Here is a 15,647-nt window from a genome sequence, read left to right as displayed (position 1 = left end):
ATGTGCCTAATTATTTATGCAGTTTCCTCCAGGAATATTTTATTTAACTTTGTGGCCAGGGTTTAAAGATAGACAGATAAATGAGAGATAAATATAAGAAAGAATTAATGTAAAGAAAATATTTTCATATAGAAAAACAAAATATGTTAATTTAAAAAATGGTAATGTTTAGGGAAGAAAAAAATTTCTCCGAAAGGTATTCTTTCGGTTTTTTCTTTGCAGGTGTTTTCTAAATTACCCAGGCTTTCCATAACTTCTTGCTGCCATGTTGCCAATTATGTCCGCATAATTGTGTCTCAAAGGGAAAAAAAGAGCTAACATTATTGTGTTCTTCCTAGGTGCCTCTCGCTGACTTCTTTATACATAAAATTTCACTTAATCCTCCATCCCTCTTACATTGGGGAGAGTGTAGATAAGGAGATGAGGAAACTGGTGCACAGAAAGGGACAGAACCAGGTCTTTAACCCAGGCGGTCTGAATTCACAGCTGAGGCCCAAAACCACTGTACTATCCACTGACTCTCCAAATGGCGTGATGTTAATTAGAGTATGTGATCAAAACAAATCATGATCAGGTTTCCTATGGTTAACAGGGAAAGCTCCAACAGGATCTCACTTCCTGTTGTCTGTCACTGCACTGAATGATGATGGTTCCTTGGGATTGATTGATATTCAGTAGATAAAATCTGGTTGGTTTAATATCTTGTTTTGCATTTTGTACCTTTTCTATGTGAATGCAAACCATTTAGACCAAACAATAAAGAATAATGTAAAGATGTGTCTACATAGCCCTAGATTTGATTCAGTTTGCTCACATTCCTTACATCTGTTTAAGTAACTTGAAGCTTAGGTCTGTAGTACTTGAAGTTGAATGGAAGTTTTAATTCATATCAGAATAGCCTTATTCAGTCAAAAATGTGACCACATAGTAAATAGACAGTACCAAAAAAATAGACGGTACCAAATTTTTCATTCCAATTCAATGCTAGTTGTGCATATTATAGTCACAGTTTATATTTTCTCTATGAATCTATTTCTTAGCACACAGTTTTTTCACAATGTTATCAGAATATAAGTTTATGTAAAACTAAAAATAAAGCTAAAAGTTCAGCTATACAGTAAAAATAGTACCATTGTTATTGATATTATCACAACTAATGATTGAAACAAATCTTATATAATTTCCTTGCAGTGAGTGGTGTTTTGGTATTTCTCTGTGAAAAACTATAATTTCTGTCTTTGGCACTCTTTAATAATAAAATTTCTTCTGTTTTTGATAGAAGGAACTGGCTCATCGTTAAACTCACTGAATTCTGAGTTTACCAGGCTTAATTCTACCCTTATGGTTCCACCAGCTGAACCCTCCATCCTCAGGCCACAGGAGTGAGAAGTCTTCCTCTGCCATGGCTCACTGTTCCTGTTCACACTGCTGTTCTAGCTGTGCTCTGAGCTATATGGTATCTGATAAGAAGACTTCCTGGGCCCTGACCAGTTTTGCTCAGTGGCTAGAGAGTCAGCCTGTGAACTGAAGAGTCCCAGGTTCGATTCCGGTCAAGGGCATGTACTTTGGTTGCGGGCACATCCCCAGTAGGGAGTGTGCAGGAGGCAGCTGATGGATGTTTCTCTCTCATGGATGTTTCTAACTCTCTATCCCTCTCCCTTCCTCTCTGTAAAAAATCAATAAAATATATTAAAAAAAAAAAGAAGAAGACTTCCCGGTGGGATAGGCCATTGGTTTTCAACTAGGGGAGATTTTCCCCCCTCTCCCACACTAGGAAACATATCGCAATGTCTAAAGATATTTTTAGTTGTCCCAACTGGAGGGTGTTGCTACTGGTATGTAGTGGGTAGAAGTCAGGGATGCTGTTAAACATCCTATAAACATCTCATAACAATGAAGTTGTTCAGCCCAAAATGTCACTGGTGTGGAGGTTGAGAAGCTCTGTGCAAAGCTAACATTACCATGTGATATTAAACATGCTAGAGGTGGTGCTCTGGAGTAGAGAGGGCTGGGTTTAAAATATAATAAAGAGAGGAATCGTGTTTGGGTTGGTGATGATGTTATGACATGAACTGAAGAGTTTGATTAACTTAACTCTGTACATGAGATTAAACAACAACAGAAACAAAAAGGACCAAAGAAAATTGAAATCTGAACTAATTGCTGTTCCCTGGGAAACTGAATACCTTACTGAGGAATAACTGTCTTCTCTATGATCCTCCCAATACCCTGACTCTCAGCATGGAGCTGAGGAAACGGGGGAGGGAGGAGAACAGCCTGGGCACGTTATTCTTTCCTTTGGTCAGTTACAGAGCACATCTCTTTCCTAGTTTAAGATGACCAACTTACCCTCCTTGGGGGTGAATAACTTAGTGCCTTCCGCATAGTTCTGGGTTCTTGAAATTGAGGTTCCTACTTTCCACTGGAAATAACATCACACAATGCACTAAGTCACAAAATGTATCCGGAAAGGCCCTTGGCCAGTATCTCAACTTGAACTTCAAGAAATAGGGTTGTGCAAGCAAATATATTTCATGATAAGACAGTATCTAGGAAGTGTGATTATAGCTGCACTATAAAAATCAAATGGCATTTGGTATTGATAGTCTCTGTGACCACCCTTGTGACAACTTCCCAGAAGAAAAGTTATGCTTTTTTTTAAACTTACAATATATGGTGGGCATAATGATGTCACTTTCCATCTCACTGACAGGATTCTTCACCAGGCAACTGTAATTCCCAATGTCTTCTTTGGTCACTGGAGCAATATGAAGAATGTTGTTTTGGGGAGAAAAGGAGTTGGTGGAGCTGGTATGGACAGGTCTCCCATTTTTTAGCCACTGGTAAGCCAGCCGGGTACCTTCTTCCACCAGGCATGTCAGTGTCATGTTCCCTACGTACTCCACAGCCCCAGAGGAAGGCTGAATCTGTACCATGGGTTTTGTGACAGGGTCTGCAATATCAAAGAGAGAGAAATGACTTTTACCACCATGACAGTTTAACAAAAATCTATGAGGTCTCTCACATATTAAATCTCGGGGAAATGATTCTACAGTTTTACACTTTGAAAATGTAAACAGTTCAGGCGATAATTCAGGAAGAGACTAAAAATGCAAAACAATAAAATATAATTCATAGCAGATAAATAATCACATTCTGGGACTTACTCGTCAAGGATTTCCTAATGAAAACCTTTATAGCTAATGGAAGTTAGTGGTGGAGAACACCAGGGGCCCTCTTTCCTGTTTTGTGCTTGCTGACAATGGGAAGATATACTCTCACAGACAAAACATGCTTAACCCTCTCTCTTGACTTCCCCTAAATCCCAAGGGCAGCTGGTGGGATGGATGTGGTGAATCCAAATTTCTACTATTTGCATAATATAAAGCTCATATATATTATACTTGTGGGGAATTGAGGGAAAGTTTTAGAAAATCATATATGTACTTATTACTCTTCCTTTTATGTAAGCGAACTAATTGTATGTTTTAGTTGCTGTGCATTTGGTTTTGCAACATTACATTTGTCACTCTAACAAACCAGTACCTACATTTCAAAACTGACTCAATCTGAAAATAGGATACTGGGATTATATCAAATTAGGGATGTAAAAGACAAAATCTCAGTAGAGATTCCTATTGGAACTTTGAGATATAGGAAAACAGTTTTATGTCATGAGCCCAATACATTGTAGTAATGTGATATCTGACAAATGAGTAAATTTCTAAGAATGAGTATATATTTATTTAAAAAAAATATATTTTGATTGATTTCAGAGAGGATGGGGGAGAGAGAGGGAGGAAGGAAGGGAAGGAGGAAGAGAGAGAGAGAGAGAGAGAGAGAGAGAGAGAGAAACACCAATGATGAGGGAGAATCATTGATCTGCTGCCTCCTGCATGCCCCTCAATGGTGATTGAGCTCACAACCTGGGCATGTGCCCTGACCAGGGATTGAATGGCGACCTCCTGGTTCATAGGTTGATGCTCAACCATTGAGCCACACTGGCTGGGCTGAATGAGTATATATTTCTTCTCTGAGTTTTAACTCTAAAATTGTTGGATAAGGGTGGAAATTACATCAATATCTACAATCATTTTTAGCAACCTTCATTAATTTTTGAGGTGCTTGACTTGGTTTGATAAAGGACAGTGACTAGCCCAGAGTTACATAGCAATCAGTGGCAAAATGAAGAGGGCTTTCAATCTGGCTATTTCTCTGCAGCATTTTGGAGAGATATGGGTTTAATAATCTCCTGTGTATGACTACAGGATATAGAGAGAGTGAGATGATATAGAAGTGACAGATGATTGGCTCCAACATTAAGATTTCAATTTCCTATCAAGCTTATAACCAGGTTGATGTATCTTAAGTAAATCTGCCTCGACTCATACAATTTTCTACACTGGAAAATGCTTATTACGGAACAAACAGATTCAAGCCTTCAGCCCAGAGGAGATAGGAAAATATGAAAGATAAGGAGAAGGGGAGTTGAAAGGGCAGCCTGCAGGGCAACTGAGGAGTTCCGTAGTCTCCAGCCTTTCTCAAGATGGGTGAAATCAACTGGCTTGTCCCTTTATTTTAATTCTTTATCTTTTCTGGCAAGGACAAAGGATTTGGAATAGCTTTGTTTGCATTATTATGATTAGAAAAGAAAAATTAATTGTGTACACTTATTACATTAAAAAGTCCATGTTTCTTATATGTCTGTGTGGAAATATACATGATATGAGATAAGTCAAATAGATAACATGTGAAAGATCTCATATGGAGAGAATCAATCATTAGAATAGACATTAGTATTGTAATCACATATTTGCCTAAATAGTGTAACTCAGATGTGGAAATCTCCTGAGAATACTTTTTGCGTAGGCCCCTAAAACCTTATTAAAGCTTTTTGGTTGCATTTCTCTAAACAGATCCAATTTTACTACACATTAACAAGTAATGGATGTTCTACTAAAAGTTTTGGGGATAGATAGGATACTACACAGGAGAATTTCATGAAAAATTCCCTTTAGATTTTTCTTCTTTTTGTTCCCCAAATTTACTCTCTAGGCATCTGCTTCCACAACCTGTGTATTTGCTGCTCCACAAATTTGATCTCCACTCATTTACACCACAAATATACACTGAGTACCTACTAATGGGCAGCAACAGGTTTAGGCACTGAGGACAAAGCAGAAAATAATACAAAGTTTCTGCTCCCATGTACCATGTACCTTATATTCTATGAGGGGAAGATAAACACTAAATTAGTAAAAATATATAATAGGTTGAGTGGAAATAAGTGCCTTGAAAGATCTCTCTCTCTCTCTCTCTCTCTCTCTCTCTCTCTCTCTCCCATTTTGGCTGAGACCTAAAGGAAATAGGAGAGAGAATCATACTATTATCTAGGAGAAAAGTAGTCTAGGTAGAGGGAACAGCAAGTACAAAGGTCCTTTTCTAGGGAGAACAAATTGACCAGAGTAGCCACAGCAGACTGTCGGAAAGTGAGGTAGGGAATGGAATCACATAGCTATTGGCTATAATGGGGAAATCATGGTGGACCTTGTAGGCCATTCTTAGTACTTTAACTTTTATTCTGAGTGAGATAGAAGGCTATGGGAGGATTTTAAGCTACAGGAGGCAGGAGTAGAAACGGAGGCTAGGTATCAGGCTACTAGGATAGTATGGGCAGTGATGGCGAACCTTTTGAGCTCGGCGTGTCAGCATTTTGAAAAACCCTAACTTAACTCTGGTGCCGTGTCACATATAGAAATTTTTTGATATTTGAAACCATAGTAAAACAAAGATTTATATTTTTGATATTTATTTTATATATTTAAATGCCATTTAACAAGGAAAAATCAACCAAAAAAATGAGTTCGCGTGTCACCTCTGACACGCGTGTCATAGGTTCGCCATCACTGGTCTAGGGCCTAGGCCCTAGGCAGAGCCGATGGTGGGATGGAGTGGGGCAGTAGTGGGGGTGGTGAGAAGCGATGGAAATCTCTGTATATTTTGAAGGTGAGACTGACAGGATTAACTCATGGGCTGGATGTGGGACATGAGAAAAAGGGGGGGAGGTCAATGGTAATGGCAAGGTTTTGCCCTAAGCAATTGATGGAATGGAGTTGGTACTTATGAAAATTTAGGAGAAATATTGTAAAAAAAATGGGTTTAGAGGGGAAAATGAGAAGTTGGCCTTTGGGCATAGTATAGTTAAGGTATGCCATTTAAATACCTCACTAAGGAAAACAACTGTCTGATCGTTAGCTGACCCCACTCTCCCTCAGAAGACATTTCCCACAATGTCCATTGTTTCTTCAGTCTGGTCCTTGAACAGGTCTCATCCTCCCCCACCCAGTGTGTCAAAATAAAAACCTCCATGTGCCCTGACTGGTTTGGCTCAGTGGATAGAGCGTCGGCCTGCAGACTGAAGGGTCCCGGGTTCGATTCTGGTCAAGGGCATGTACCTTGGTTGCGGGCACATACCCAGTAGGGATTGTGCAGGAGGCAGCTGATCAATATTTCTCTCTCATAGATGTTTCTAACTCTCTATCCGTCTCCCTTACTCTCTGTAAAAAATCAATAAAATATATATTTTTTTAAAAACCTCTATGTGACAAAATTAGAGATCTTCCCAGGGTGCATTCTGCACTGAGAAAATAAAATTTTCTCAATCTCATTACTTTATACTTGATAGTTTCTAGGCAAACAAAAAAGTTCTATTTATTGCTTGATTACCTTTAGCTGGGCACTGAATATCCTTCAGATTCCTCTGATTTAATCCTCAGAAAACCTCATGAGGTAGATAATGCCATTCACACTGTGAGACACGGAGGCTTTGTGGGTTAATTAATTTGCCCAAAATTGGAGAGCCAGTACCTACAGCCCAGGTAGTCTAATCTGAGTCATGGCTAACTGCCATGCTTCCCAGCTGCCCATAGCATTTACAGTGGACTCACCATCAACAGTGACTTGTATCTTCTGACTAGCTGAGAGAGTTCCATTTCCTTGAATGTTGACCTTCACAATGTAATTGCCTTCATCGGTGAACTGCAGTGGGTTGATGAGCAGAGATGCATTGGGTGGCATCATGGTGAACTTGTGTTGGTATTCCAAGTCGGGAACCACAGACTTGTTCACAGAGCCCAGTAAGTATTTGGGCATCGTGTGGTGTCTCTCAAACAGCCATATGATCTGAATGTCTGATGCCGGAGTGTGGAATCCATAGTGCACAGGGAGGTAGAGGGCCTGACCCCTGATACCATGGACAGTGTATGATGGCACCACCACCTTCAGCCCCGAGCAAGCACCTGTAACAAAGGCGAGGAAAGCAGTAAAGACTTTGAGCCACATTTCACAATCTAAAGAGGCAGTGCAGAGAGAACCAGATTAGATGATAATTTCTTTCAAAGAAGAGCAGCTTCTAGCCACTGACCATTCTGGTACCGGTTTCCTGGAGAGGTAAATATTTGTCTCTGAAACCTTCTGCATTTGAAAAACTCCACCCAAAAACTGTGTTGATTACATGACTTCTTTACGGAAAAGCAGAAGTTACTATCTATGACTGTTAAAGAATAATGGGAAAAGGAGAACTGGGTAAGATTATTAGTTCTAAAGTCCATGAAACTTTTAAAAATTTTAAAATTGTGACTATATTAATGTCTGAGTCATAGATCCTAATCAAACTATGTGATTCGAGAAACTACTTCCTCCCAAAAATCTTCCTCCAAAGTCTTCTAAAATGGCTTCATAGTCCATTATTGGAAGTTTTTCCTTTTAGCCAAAGCCTTGCTAGATGCAAATACCCCAAGGAGAGTGACATTAAATCATTATCAGTCATGATCAGTTATTCTTGCCCAGAGGCAGGAATCTGGCTGGTGTGCTTGAGAATCAGCAAGAGGCAGGAGTAGATGGAGCACGGAGGAGAAGGAGGAGGAGGAGGAGGAGGAGGAGGAGCAGGAGCAGGAGCAGGAGCAGGAGCAGCGTGTGGTAAGACATGAGGTCAGCAAGGTGGTCCAGGCCAGATCAGGCCAAGTTTTAGGGTCATGGAAAACACTTAGGCAATTATCAGCAGCGTGTGGTAAGACATGAGGTCAGCAAGGTGGTCAAGGCCAGATCAGGCCAAGTTTTAGGCAATTATTCTCTGAGATAGGGATGCAACTAGAATTTTGTGAACAGAGAGAGATGATCTTTTTGTTTTTGTTTTTTGGGCGCATTCAGCTGCTGTGAGAATAGACAGGTGTGGGCAAGAGAAGGAGTAGGAGACCACTTAGGAGTTGATTACAGTAAAGTAGGCAAGAGATGATTGTGCTGTAGACCAGGGTAATAGTAAAAGATCCTGTGATAAAAGGCTGGTGGTGCTAATTTGATGACACATTGGGGGTGGGATATAAGAAACCAAGAAGAGTCAAGAATGACTCCAAGGTTGTTGACCTGATCAGTTGGAAGAGTGGAGTTGTTGTTTATTAATGGACAACTAATAAAGTTATCATGGGAAGACTGTGAGGAGAACAGCTTTTCTGGGGGAAGATCAGGGTTCAGTTTTGGACATGTTCATTTTAGATGACCATTAGACATCCAAGAGGGAATACTGAAAGGCTATACTAGGCATGAAAGCTGGATTAAAGTGGGTTTAAGAGGGAAGGATGGCCCTGGAGGACTTTGGGGGCATGGAGCTCTGCCAAGTGCATAGCTCTGGCTCCTGCCCTATTTGCCTGGGTTGTTTGGCCCATGTACTTCTATGTCTGCAGGTTTCTTTCTAGTTTGGGGTAGTTAGAGATTTCCCCATCTTTACCTTGTGTCATGATGCACTGTTTTATTTAGCATTTCTATGTATTTGCAATTGAGAAGAGAGTCTTCCTTAGTTTAGGCTACCATGTCGCTGAGGTCTTAATTAAAATCTCTTTGGTTCAAAATCTTCATTTTTAAAGGTAGCAATATGGCACATTTGAAATAGTGAAAGAGGGAATGGAGGAACTTAAATGTGAAGTATTTTGAACAGTAAGAGAAAAAAAGGAAAGGAAATTGGAGACAGTGAGTAAAGACAATACTTCTGGGGAGCTTTGCCGTGAAGGGGAGCAGAAAAACTTTTCTTCTATTTTTCTTAGGATGGATGCTGAACAGCATCTTTGTAGCTATTGGAACGATGCACTAGAAAGAGAAATCTTGATGAAGCAGAATACATATGGGTGATGATGGAATAAAATCTGAGGTGAGAAGAGATGGGAATTTGGGCACAAATAAATATCTTACAATTGCTATTGAAAAGAGTTTGTCCAGTTGGTGTTAGCACAGCCAAACACTAAACACCGAGAAAGAAGATTGGCTAGTTGATTATGAATGGCACCATGCAGAACAGGAAGTTAATGCTCAAAAACTGGAACTCCCCAATGGAATATAGGTTACAGATTATACAGGGCAGAAATCACAAGACACTGTGGGTTAGAGGTTCAGGGTGGTATTGGGAGCTGATTGATAATAAATTATTTCTTCAGATCTTGAGGACAGCTCTGAGGTCTGCTCTGGAATCTCTCTGTCTGGGGGAGGCTGGGTTGTTCCACCTTAGAGCTCAGGAACTGAAACATAATTTAGGTCAAGATATTAACTTTAGCTTAACATACTTTGTGACCCTGGCCATTGTTTCTGGCTGCCTCAGGCGGGTAGTGACTTGTAAGGGAAAGGGTTAAGTTTTACAGGGCATCCTTTGAAGAAACTGCATAGTGCTGGGCTACCTGTTAATTCAAAATTACACATTAAATCAGGTTTCACAATTTCAATTTCCTCATGTACAAAATGTTTATCTTCTTTGATTGCTTCCCCTTTTCATCCCTTCTAGGAAAGGGGATCTTAAAGCTTTCTCTGAGTCTTGTTATGAAAAGCCATCAATATTAGGAAGGGAAGGTATAAAGGTCAGTTATACAATGAGTTCTTTGGAGAAAGTGAAAGATGTAGGCCTGCTCCTAGGAGGTATCAAGTTCTACCGACAGTAAATTTCTCTTTCCGTCCCAGGGTACAGGTGGGGGGCAAAGATTTCCATGGTTTTGGTCTTTGGCCAGCTAGTAGCAGAAAGTAAGACCCTGGGGCATGCAGGGAAGTTAGAGCAAAGAACTCAGGAGGAGAAAGAGGAAGATCAGAGGAGGTTAGAGGGAGAAGGAACTCCTAGGTGCTCAATTGAAACTGACTATAGGGACTGACAGTTAGGTGACTCCATGGGAAAAATAAACATGTGTCTTACAGTCTCCTTGGGCTCTGTGTGTATTTGTGGTTGACTTGTAAATTTTTTTTTCTCATAATGGGCTGTACCTGCACATTTGTTTTAGTGATTTGGTCCATAGCAAAAGGGTTACAAAGGTATGAGGATTTGCTTCTGTTTTCTTTTCTGGAAAGTGCAAGAATGTTAAATTTGTAGTTCCCAATTTGAATCATTAGGAAAAGAAGGAACTTGTAGCTGGAAATTCTGAAGAGGAGGCAAAGTGGATTGCAGGAAAGGAGTAATGGTTTCTGCAAGGAAATCATAAGAGAGGAAAAGGAAGACAAGACAGTAAATCTAAGACTTGAAACCAGTGATGCCTGAGATACGTGAAGCAGAGGCTGACAGAGAGGAACAAAGCTCTTGAAGTCAATGTCCCCCAGGAATTTGGATGGGGGACAGTACAGGAAAAATTCATTTTGGTGCCCAGCTGGTGTGGCTCAGTGGTTTAGCATCGACCTTTGAACCAGGAGATCACAGTTTGATTCCCTGTCAGGGCACATACCCGGGTTGCAGGCTCAATCCCAGTAGGGGGTGTGCAGGAGATAGCCATCAACGATCCTCTCTCATCATTGATGTTTCTATCTTTCTCTCCCTCTCCCTTCCTCTCTGAAATCAATAAAAATATTTTAAAAAATCATTTTGGTATATGTGTTATCTGCACAAAACAACATGCGTTTACATGCCTTTCATTGAAATTGGTGAGAGGAAGCTCCTGGTAAGCAATAAACAATAAATAAAAACTAGCTTTTTAGTAGCCATTATTGTTATCTTAGGTAAGATGCAATTCCCATCATTTTTATTGGGTGTTTCTGTCTTCTGTTTTACTGGAGTGCACATAAAAATATTTATGGTTTTATCATTCACTCCTCATCTTAGACTCCCTTATCCCACTTTCACCATGTAGCCCTAAATCCATCACCTGCTAATTGCCTTGATATAAGGGATTTCAGAAACCTATTCTCTAAATTTGGAGAGAGATTACTGTATTTGATACTTTGATAAAGTTAAAAATCCACTGAATGTGAGGTCTTAGTAAAGGACACACACTTGGGATAAAAATGAGGATTTGTCAGTGAAATGACTTTAATAAATCTTTTTTATTCTCAACTTAAGGTTTCTCCTGTGCAAAAAGGGGGTAGTATTAGATGAAGCCTAAGGCTTCTCTTACTCTTGTTTATGTTATTGACATTCTGAGGTGCTTTTCTCGGGGTAGCAGGTACCCTACATTTGAAGGTGAAGGTCTGTATTTAATTTCTCAAGGGCACCAAGTATTTTGAAGTATTGAGTCTCAGGTGTTAGTCCACTTAATACATTGCCAATCCCTGGATATACTTTAATAAAGTGGTGATTCTGTGTTTATTACCAAGGAATTAATTCTGCCTTCAGAATTAACTGGGAAGGCTGCACGGCCACCAACATAAAACTCAGTAGTTGGTTATTGATATGTTGGTCCCTTTAATACATTTCACAGCTCAGCCTAGAAACCAGTGTCATACTGAAATGTAGGCCTAGATGGCTTGAATGCAACTGGCCAGTCTGTTCTTGTCGTTTGGGGAAGTCATTGCAAAAGTCCTTGTTCCTTTTTTTTGAAAAGGATAAAAAAGCCTTCCTTATCTACTTTTGTGTGTGTGTGTGTGTGTGTGTGTGTGTGTGTGTGTGTGTGTGTGTGTGTGGTTGAAGTTGGAAACGATTAACTGAGGTTGTAATATTCTGAAAATGTTTGGGCAACACTTTATAGGCAGCTGGACTAGAACAGAAAGGTTGGTGAATTTTGGATCCTGTACCAGAAACTTGAATCTTAAGTATCAAAAGACTGATTAGAGAGTCTGTGACTAGAGTTAGGGGAAGCAAATCCTGTTTAATAAAATATTAAATATGAATATTGCAGCCCAGGTAAAAATGAAACTACATTAGCAGAAAATCATTTATATGGCACTTATTGTTTATATTAAATAATTTATATGGACAATATTGTTTAAGGAGGGTGGCCTAGTTCTTTGGACCATTTTAGAAACTGCATCACATAATAATACCTTAAATAATCTATTCTCATTAATATGTGTGCATATATTCTATGCTTATCACATCAAATGATATGAAGTCATGTCATTTGAATTTTTTCCAAGTATATGTATGACAGTGAGAGAAAGCACAGCTGTGACAATAGCTGTTTCCTTAGGTTGCCCACACCATTTTTTACCAGATAAATTATATTTAGCAAGTTTTAAGAGTGTCATCAAGGAACACAATTTTCTTTATTTCAGTTATCTAAAATATTTTCATTTTGCAGGAAAGACATGAATCTATTGATATGATGCAATCCTTACTTGTGAACTTTGGGAAATAAACAAATAATTGAACACTTCCCCTACATTTTAGGACTACATACTCCCTTGCCATTGATGTATTTCCCACTAGAGATGTGATGAATTCATGCTGTCAATTAGCAGTATATTAACTTTAAAAAAATTAGCTTCATTTTGAGTATTTTTCAAGTGTCCTTTTCTAGTTGTATGAGAAAACCTAAAGAACTAAAACTATTGATTTTAGAGAAAGTCAACCTTTGTGTGAACAAATAAACTTCAAAAAAATGAATGACATAAAATTGATGAAATTTTAATTTGCTTTTGATATTCCAAATATCTTGACTTAAAATTCATTTTATTATTAGATTAACTAATACTTTTTGAGTATAGAAAAGGAAAACTCTTACACTTTTTGCATATAGGGCATAGTAAATTGAAGAAACATTGCTAATACCATTAATAATCTGAAATAAAAATTATAGCAATAATTTCCCCAGTAGAGACTCCTTTAAATAGTGTAGCACTAGAATGTACAGTGTTAAGGAACACCTCAAGTCATTGTAAAATTTATCTATATTCCAGAAACAAAAGACTCCCTAGGCCAGTTTCACTGTGTTGAATATAAACATCAAACTTTCACAAAGTGACCTCTAGCTGTAGCTCAAAATAGTTGGCATTTACTTCCCCATTATCATGTATGATATTAGCAAGCATAACACAACTATTGTTGACTGAAAATAAACTCTTGCGTATTTAGAGAAAATAGGAATTATAAAGTTTTACTTTGAGTAGACTTTACAAACTACATTTTGGGCTTCCAATTTTTAAGTTGTTTTTTTTTTTAAAGGAAAGCAAACAGATAATTCAGTATTCCAAAAACAGAGTCCCACATTACCTATGGTCTTTACAACATACTACTAATGGAAAAAAGTAAATTTGTGTAAGAAAGTCTTAAGGGACAATAACTGCTATAACTACCTATGAACTTGCTACTTCTCTAAAGTATATCTTAATTTATTTTAGTTGAATTCCTCAAGTGAAATGTCTCTAAGTTCTTCTACAATCCACTAACAAAAGCATTAGTTGTAAAATGACCACAGTCCTGTTGTTGTAAAATTAAAAATAAGTGGAGCACTGACACACAGGATACTTTCAAATCACACAAAAATGCACAAAGATAAAAAGCCAGTTATGTCAACTGTTTGATTTTTTTTAAATTAAAAAAGCTAAAAATCAATATAGGTTTGAATTAGAAACATACACACTCAGAAAAGTTACAACTAAGGAAAACTCAAACACTTAAAAAAATTTACAAACTGTATATTTCAAGTATGTGGGATATATACATCATTAGGTACAAGTCTGAATAACAATCTTATTTACAATGAAAACTATAATGAAATATACCAGTGAAAACAAGGCTCTGAACAATTGAAGAAGGCTAAAACTTAAATTGCTCATTTAGCTAAGTTGTTCTTAACATAAAAGAAATAACCATCTTTTTAAAAATTCCTATCTGTTGAATGTAAACAAGGAACTAACCTTGACTTCTAAAACTGATAAATAGGAATAACGAAAAAGAGAACATCTTATGAAAATAATGATGACAAACAGTGGGAATTTTGGTGAAAGATTCTTTTATACTCTAAGGATAAAGAAATTGAGGAAAAATATTCAGGTACAGAAAAAAAATTTAATAGGAATAGCCACTGGGCAAAAAGAAAAGCTCAAGGCCTTTTGGAAAAATAATACTATTTAAAACACACTTCTCCGTACTGCGGATTAAGTATTTTTTGTCAGTTTGGAACCTTATCTTTTTCCATATTTCATAAGATAGGTAATTTAAAATGAAGTGAAGCTAATGGTTTGACACATTATCTAGAATAAGAACAGCAAAAAAAATTATCATAAATTGTTTTTGAGTTTCACTATAAGCAGTCACAAATTCATGGCCTATAAGAGTATTTGCCAAAATGAAATGTATATGTAAACTCTCTAAAAAAAAAAAAAGAAATTCATTAGGTTTTTAGACTGTCTTAACTTTCTTAATGAGTGCTAGTAACAATAAGTATTGTTCTAAGAAACAATAACCATCTATTGATTGAACCCTATTTCTATTAAATGTTCCTGATTCCTTGTTGAAACAAAGTGTGTTATTGTTTAAAAGGTTCTGAGCTGTTCTTCAATTATCTAAATAAATCTACGGCCTAAAACAAATATTTACCTCAAACCCACAATTTAAAAAAACCACACACAGCTAAAACACAAATCATGCAGTGGCTTACCTAAGAGAAGGAGGTATATTTTGCACTGAAAGACCCCAACGGTACTGCTGAAGGGCTCCATGAAAGCATCCTGCCCCATGTATACGGTGCCCTGTTCCTAGTGGCCACTTGGTTCATGGACCAGCAGCTGCTGGTTTATTTGCTAGGGAAATTAGCAGTGAGGTAACAGACCCTATCCTGCCTCTTGCTTCTGTGATTTGAATACAGAATGAATGTGTATACAAAGGACACAGGGAGTGGGAACACCTGTTATATGTTCTGCAAGAATACTGGCTTATGACTTTCAGAACAGCTTCTTAGCAATTATCAGTAATTGTCAATATATTTGATAAATTATCCTTAGTTATTAATAATCACATGAAGGAAAACACCCTTTTTGGTGACTTTATTGAAAAACAGTATGCTTTCATAATGAGAGCATGTTGTGAAATAGCCTGAAAAACAAAAAGCTGCTTTCCTATCATGCAAAACTATGCTATTATTTTGAAATTAAAAATTTTCTATGAAAATTGAAGTATTTCAGAGACCTGCTAAACAGTCACAAATCATCATGAAGTCACTAAATAACATGTAGAAGTTATACCAAAGAATCAAAATGGGGCACCTGAAATGTCTTTAGAAATGTATTTTTCTATGTAGTATTTCCTATTACACATTTCTGCTATGATTTTGTTGAATCTATGGATTCATGTTATTTTTAAAACAAACCACAGGTGTGTTTCCAAGTAACACTGGATTGTGGGCTGGTATAGTTATAATGAAGAAAAAAAAAGCCTATGCCAACAGATAATATCTGAGGCCACATTTTCACCGCAG

At 37.8% G+C, this 15,647-nt stretch overlaps 1 protein-coding gene across 2 annotated transcripts in view; it reads right to left on the bottom strand.

Moving 5' to 3' along the window:
• The window catches only part of HEPACAM2 (HEPACAM family member 2), a 41,842-nt gene extending 26,840 nt beyond the window's left edge, over nt 1-15,002 (bottom strand). For both annotated transcript variants that reach the window (XM_005876083.2, XM_005876084.2), the window contains exons 1-3: nt 14,832-15,002; nt 6,948-7,298; nt 2,669-2,953 (exon numbers count right to left, since the gene is read on the bottom strand). In XM_005876083.2, the coding sequence (XP_005876145.1) occupies nt 2,669-2,953; nt 6,948-7,298; nt 14,832-14,910 (715 nt within the window). In that variant the 5' untranslated portion in view covers nt 14,911-15,002. The remainder of the gene's footprint in view (nt 1-2,668; nt 2,954-6,947; nt 7,299-14,831) is intronic.
• Between the last annotated feature and the right edge of the window lie 645 nt (nt 15,003-15,647).

The sequence above is a fragment of the Myotis brandtii genome, unplaced genomic scaffold (genome assembly GCF_000412655.1).
Source record: "Myotis brandtii unplaced genomic scaffold, ASM41265v1 scaffold48, whole genome shotgun sequence".
Lineage (NCBI taxonomy): Eukaryota > Metazoa > Chordata > Mammalia > Chiroptera > Vespertilionidae > Myotis > Myotis brandtii.
The sequence above is the reverse complement of the archived record's forward strand: the minus strand, read 5'-3'. Positions and strand labels throughout refer to the sequence as shown.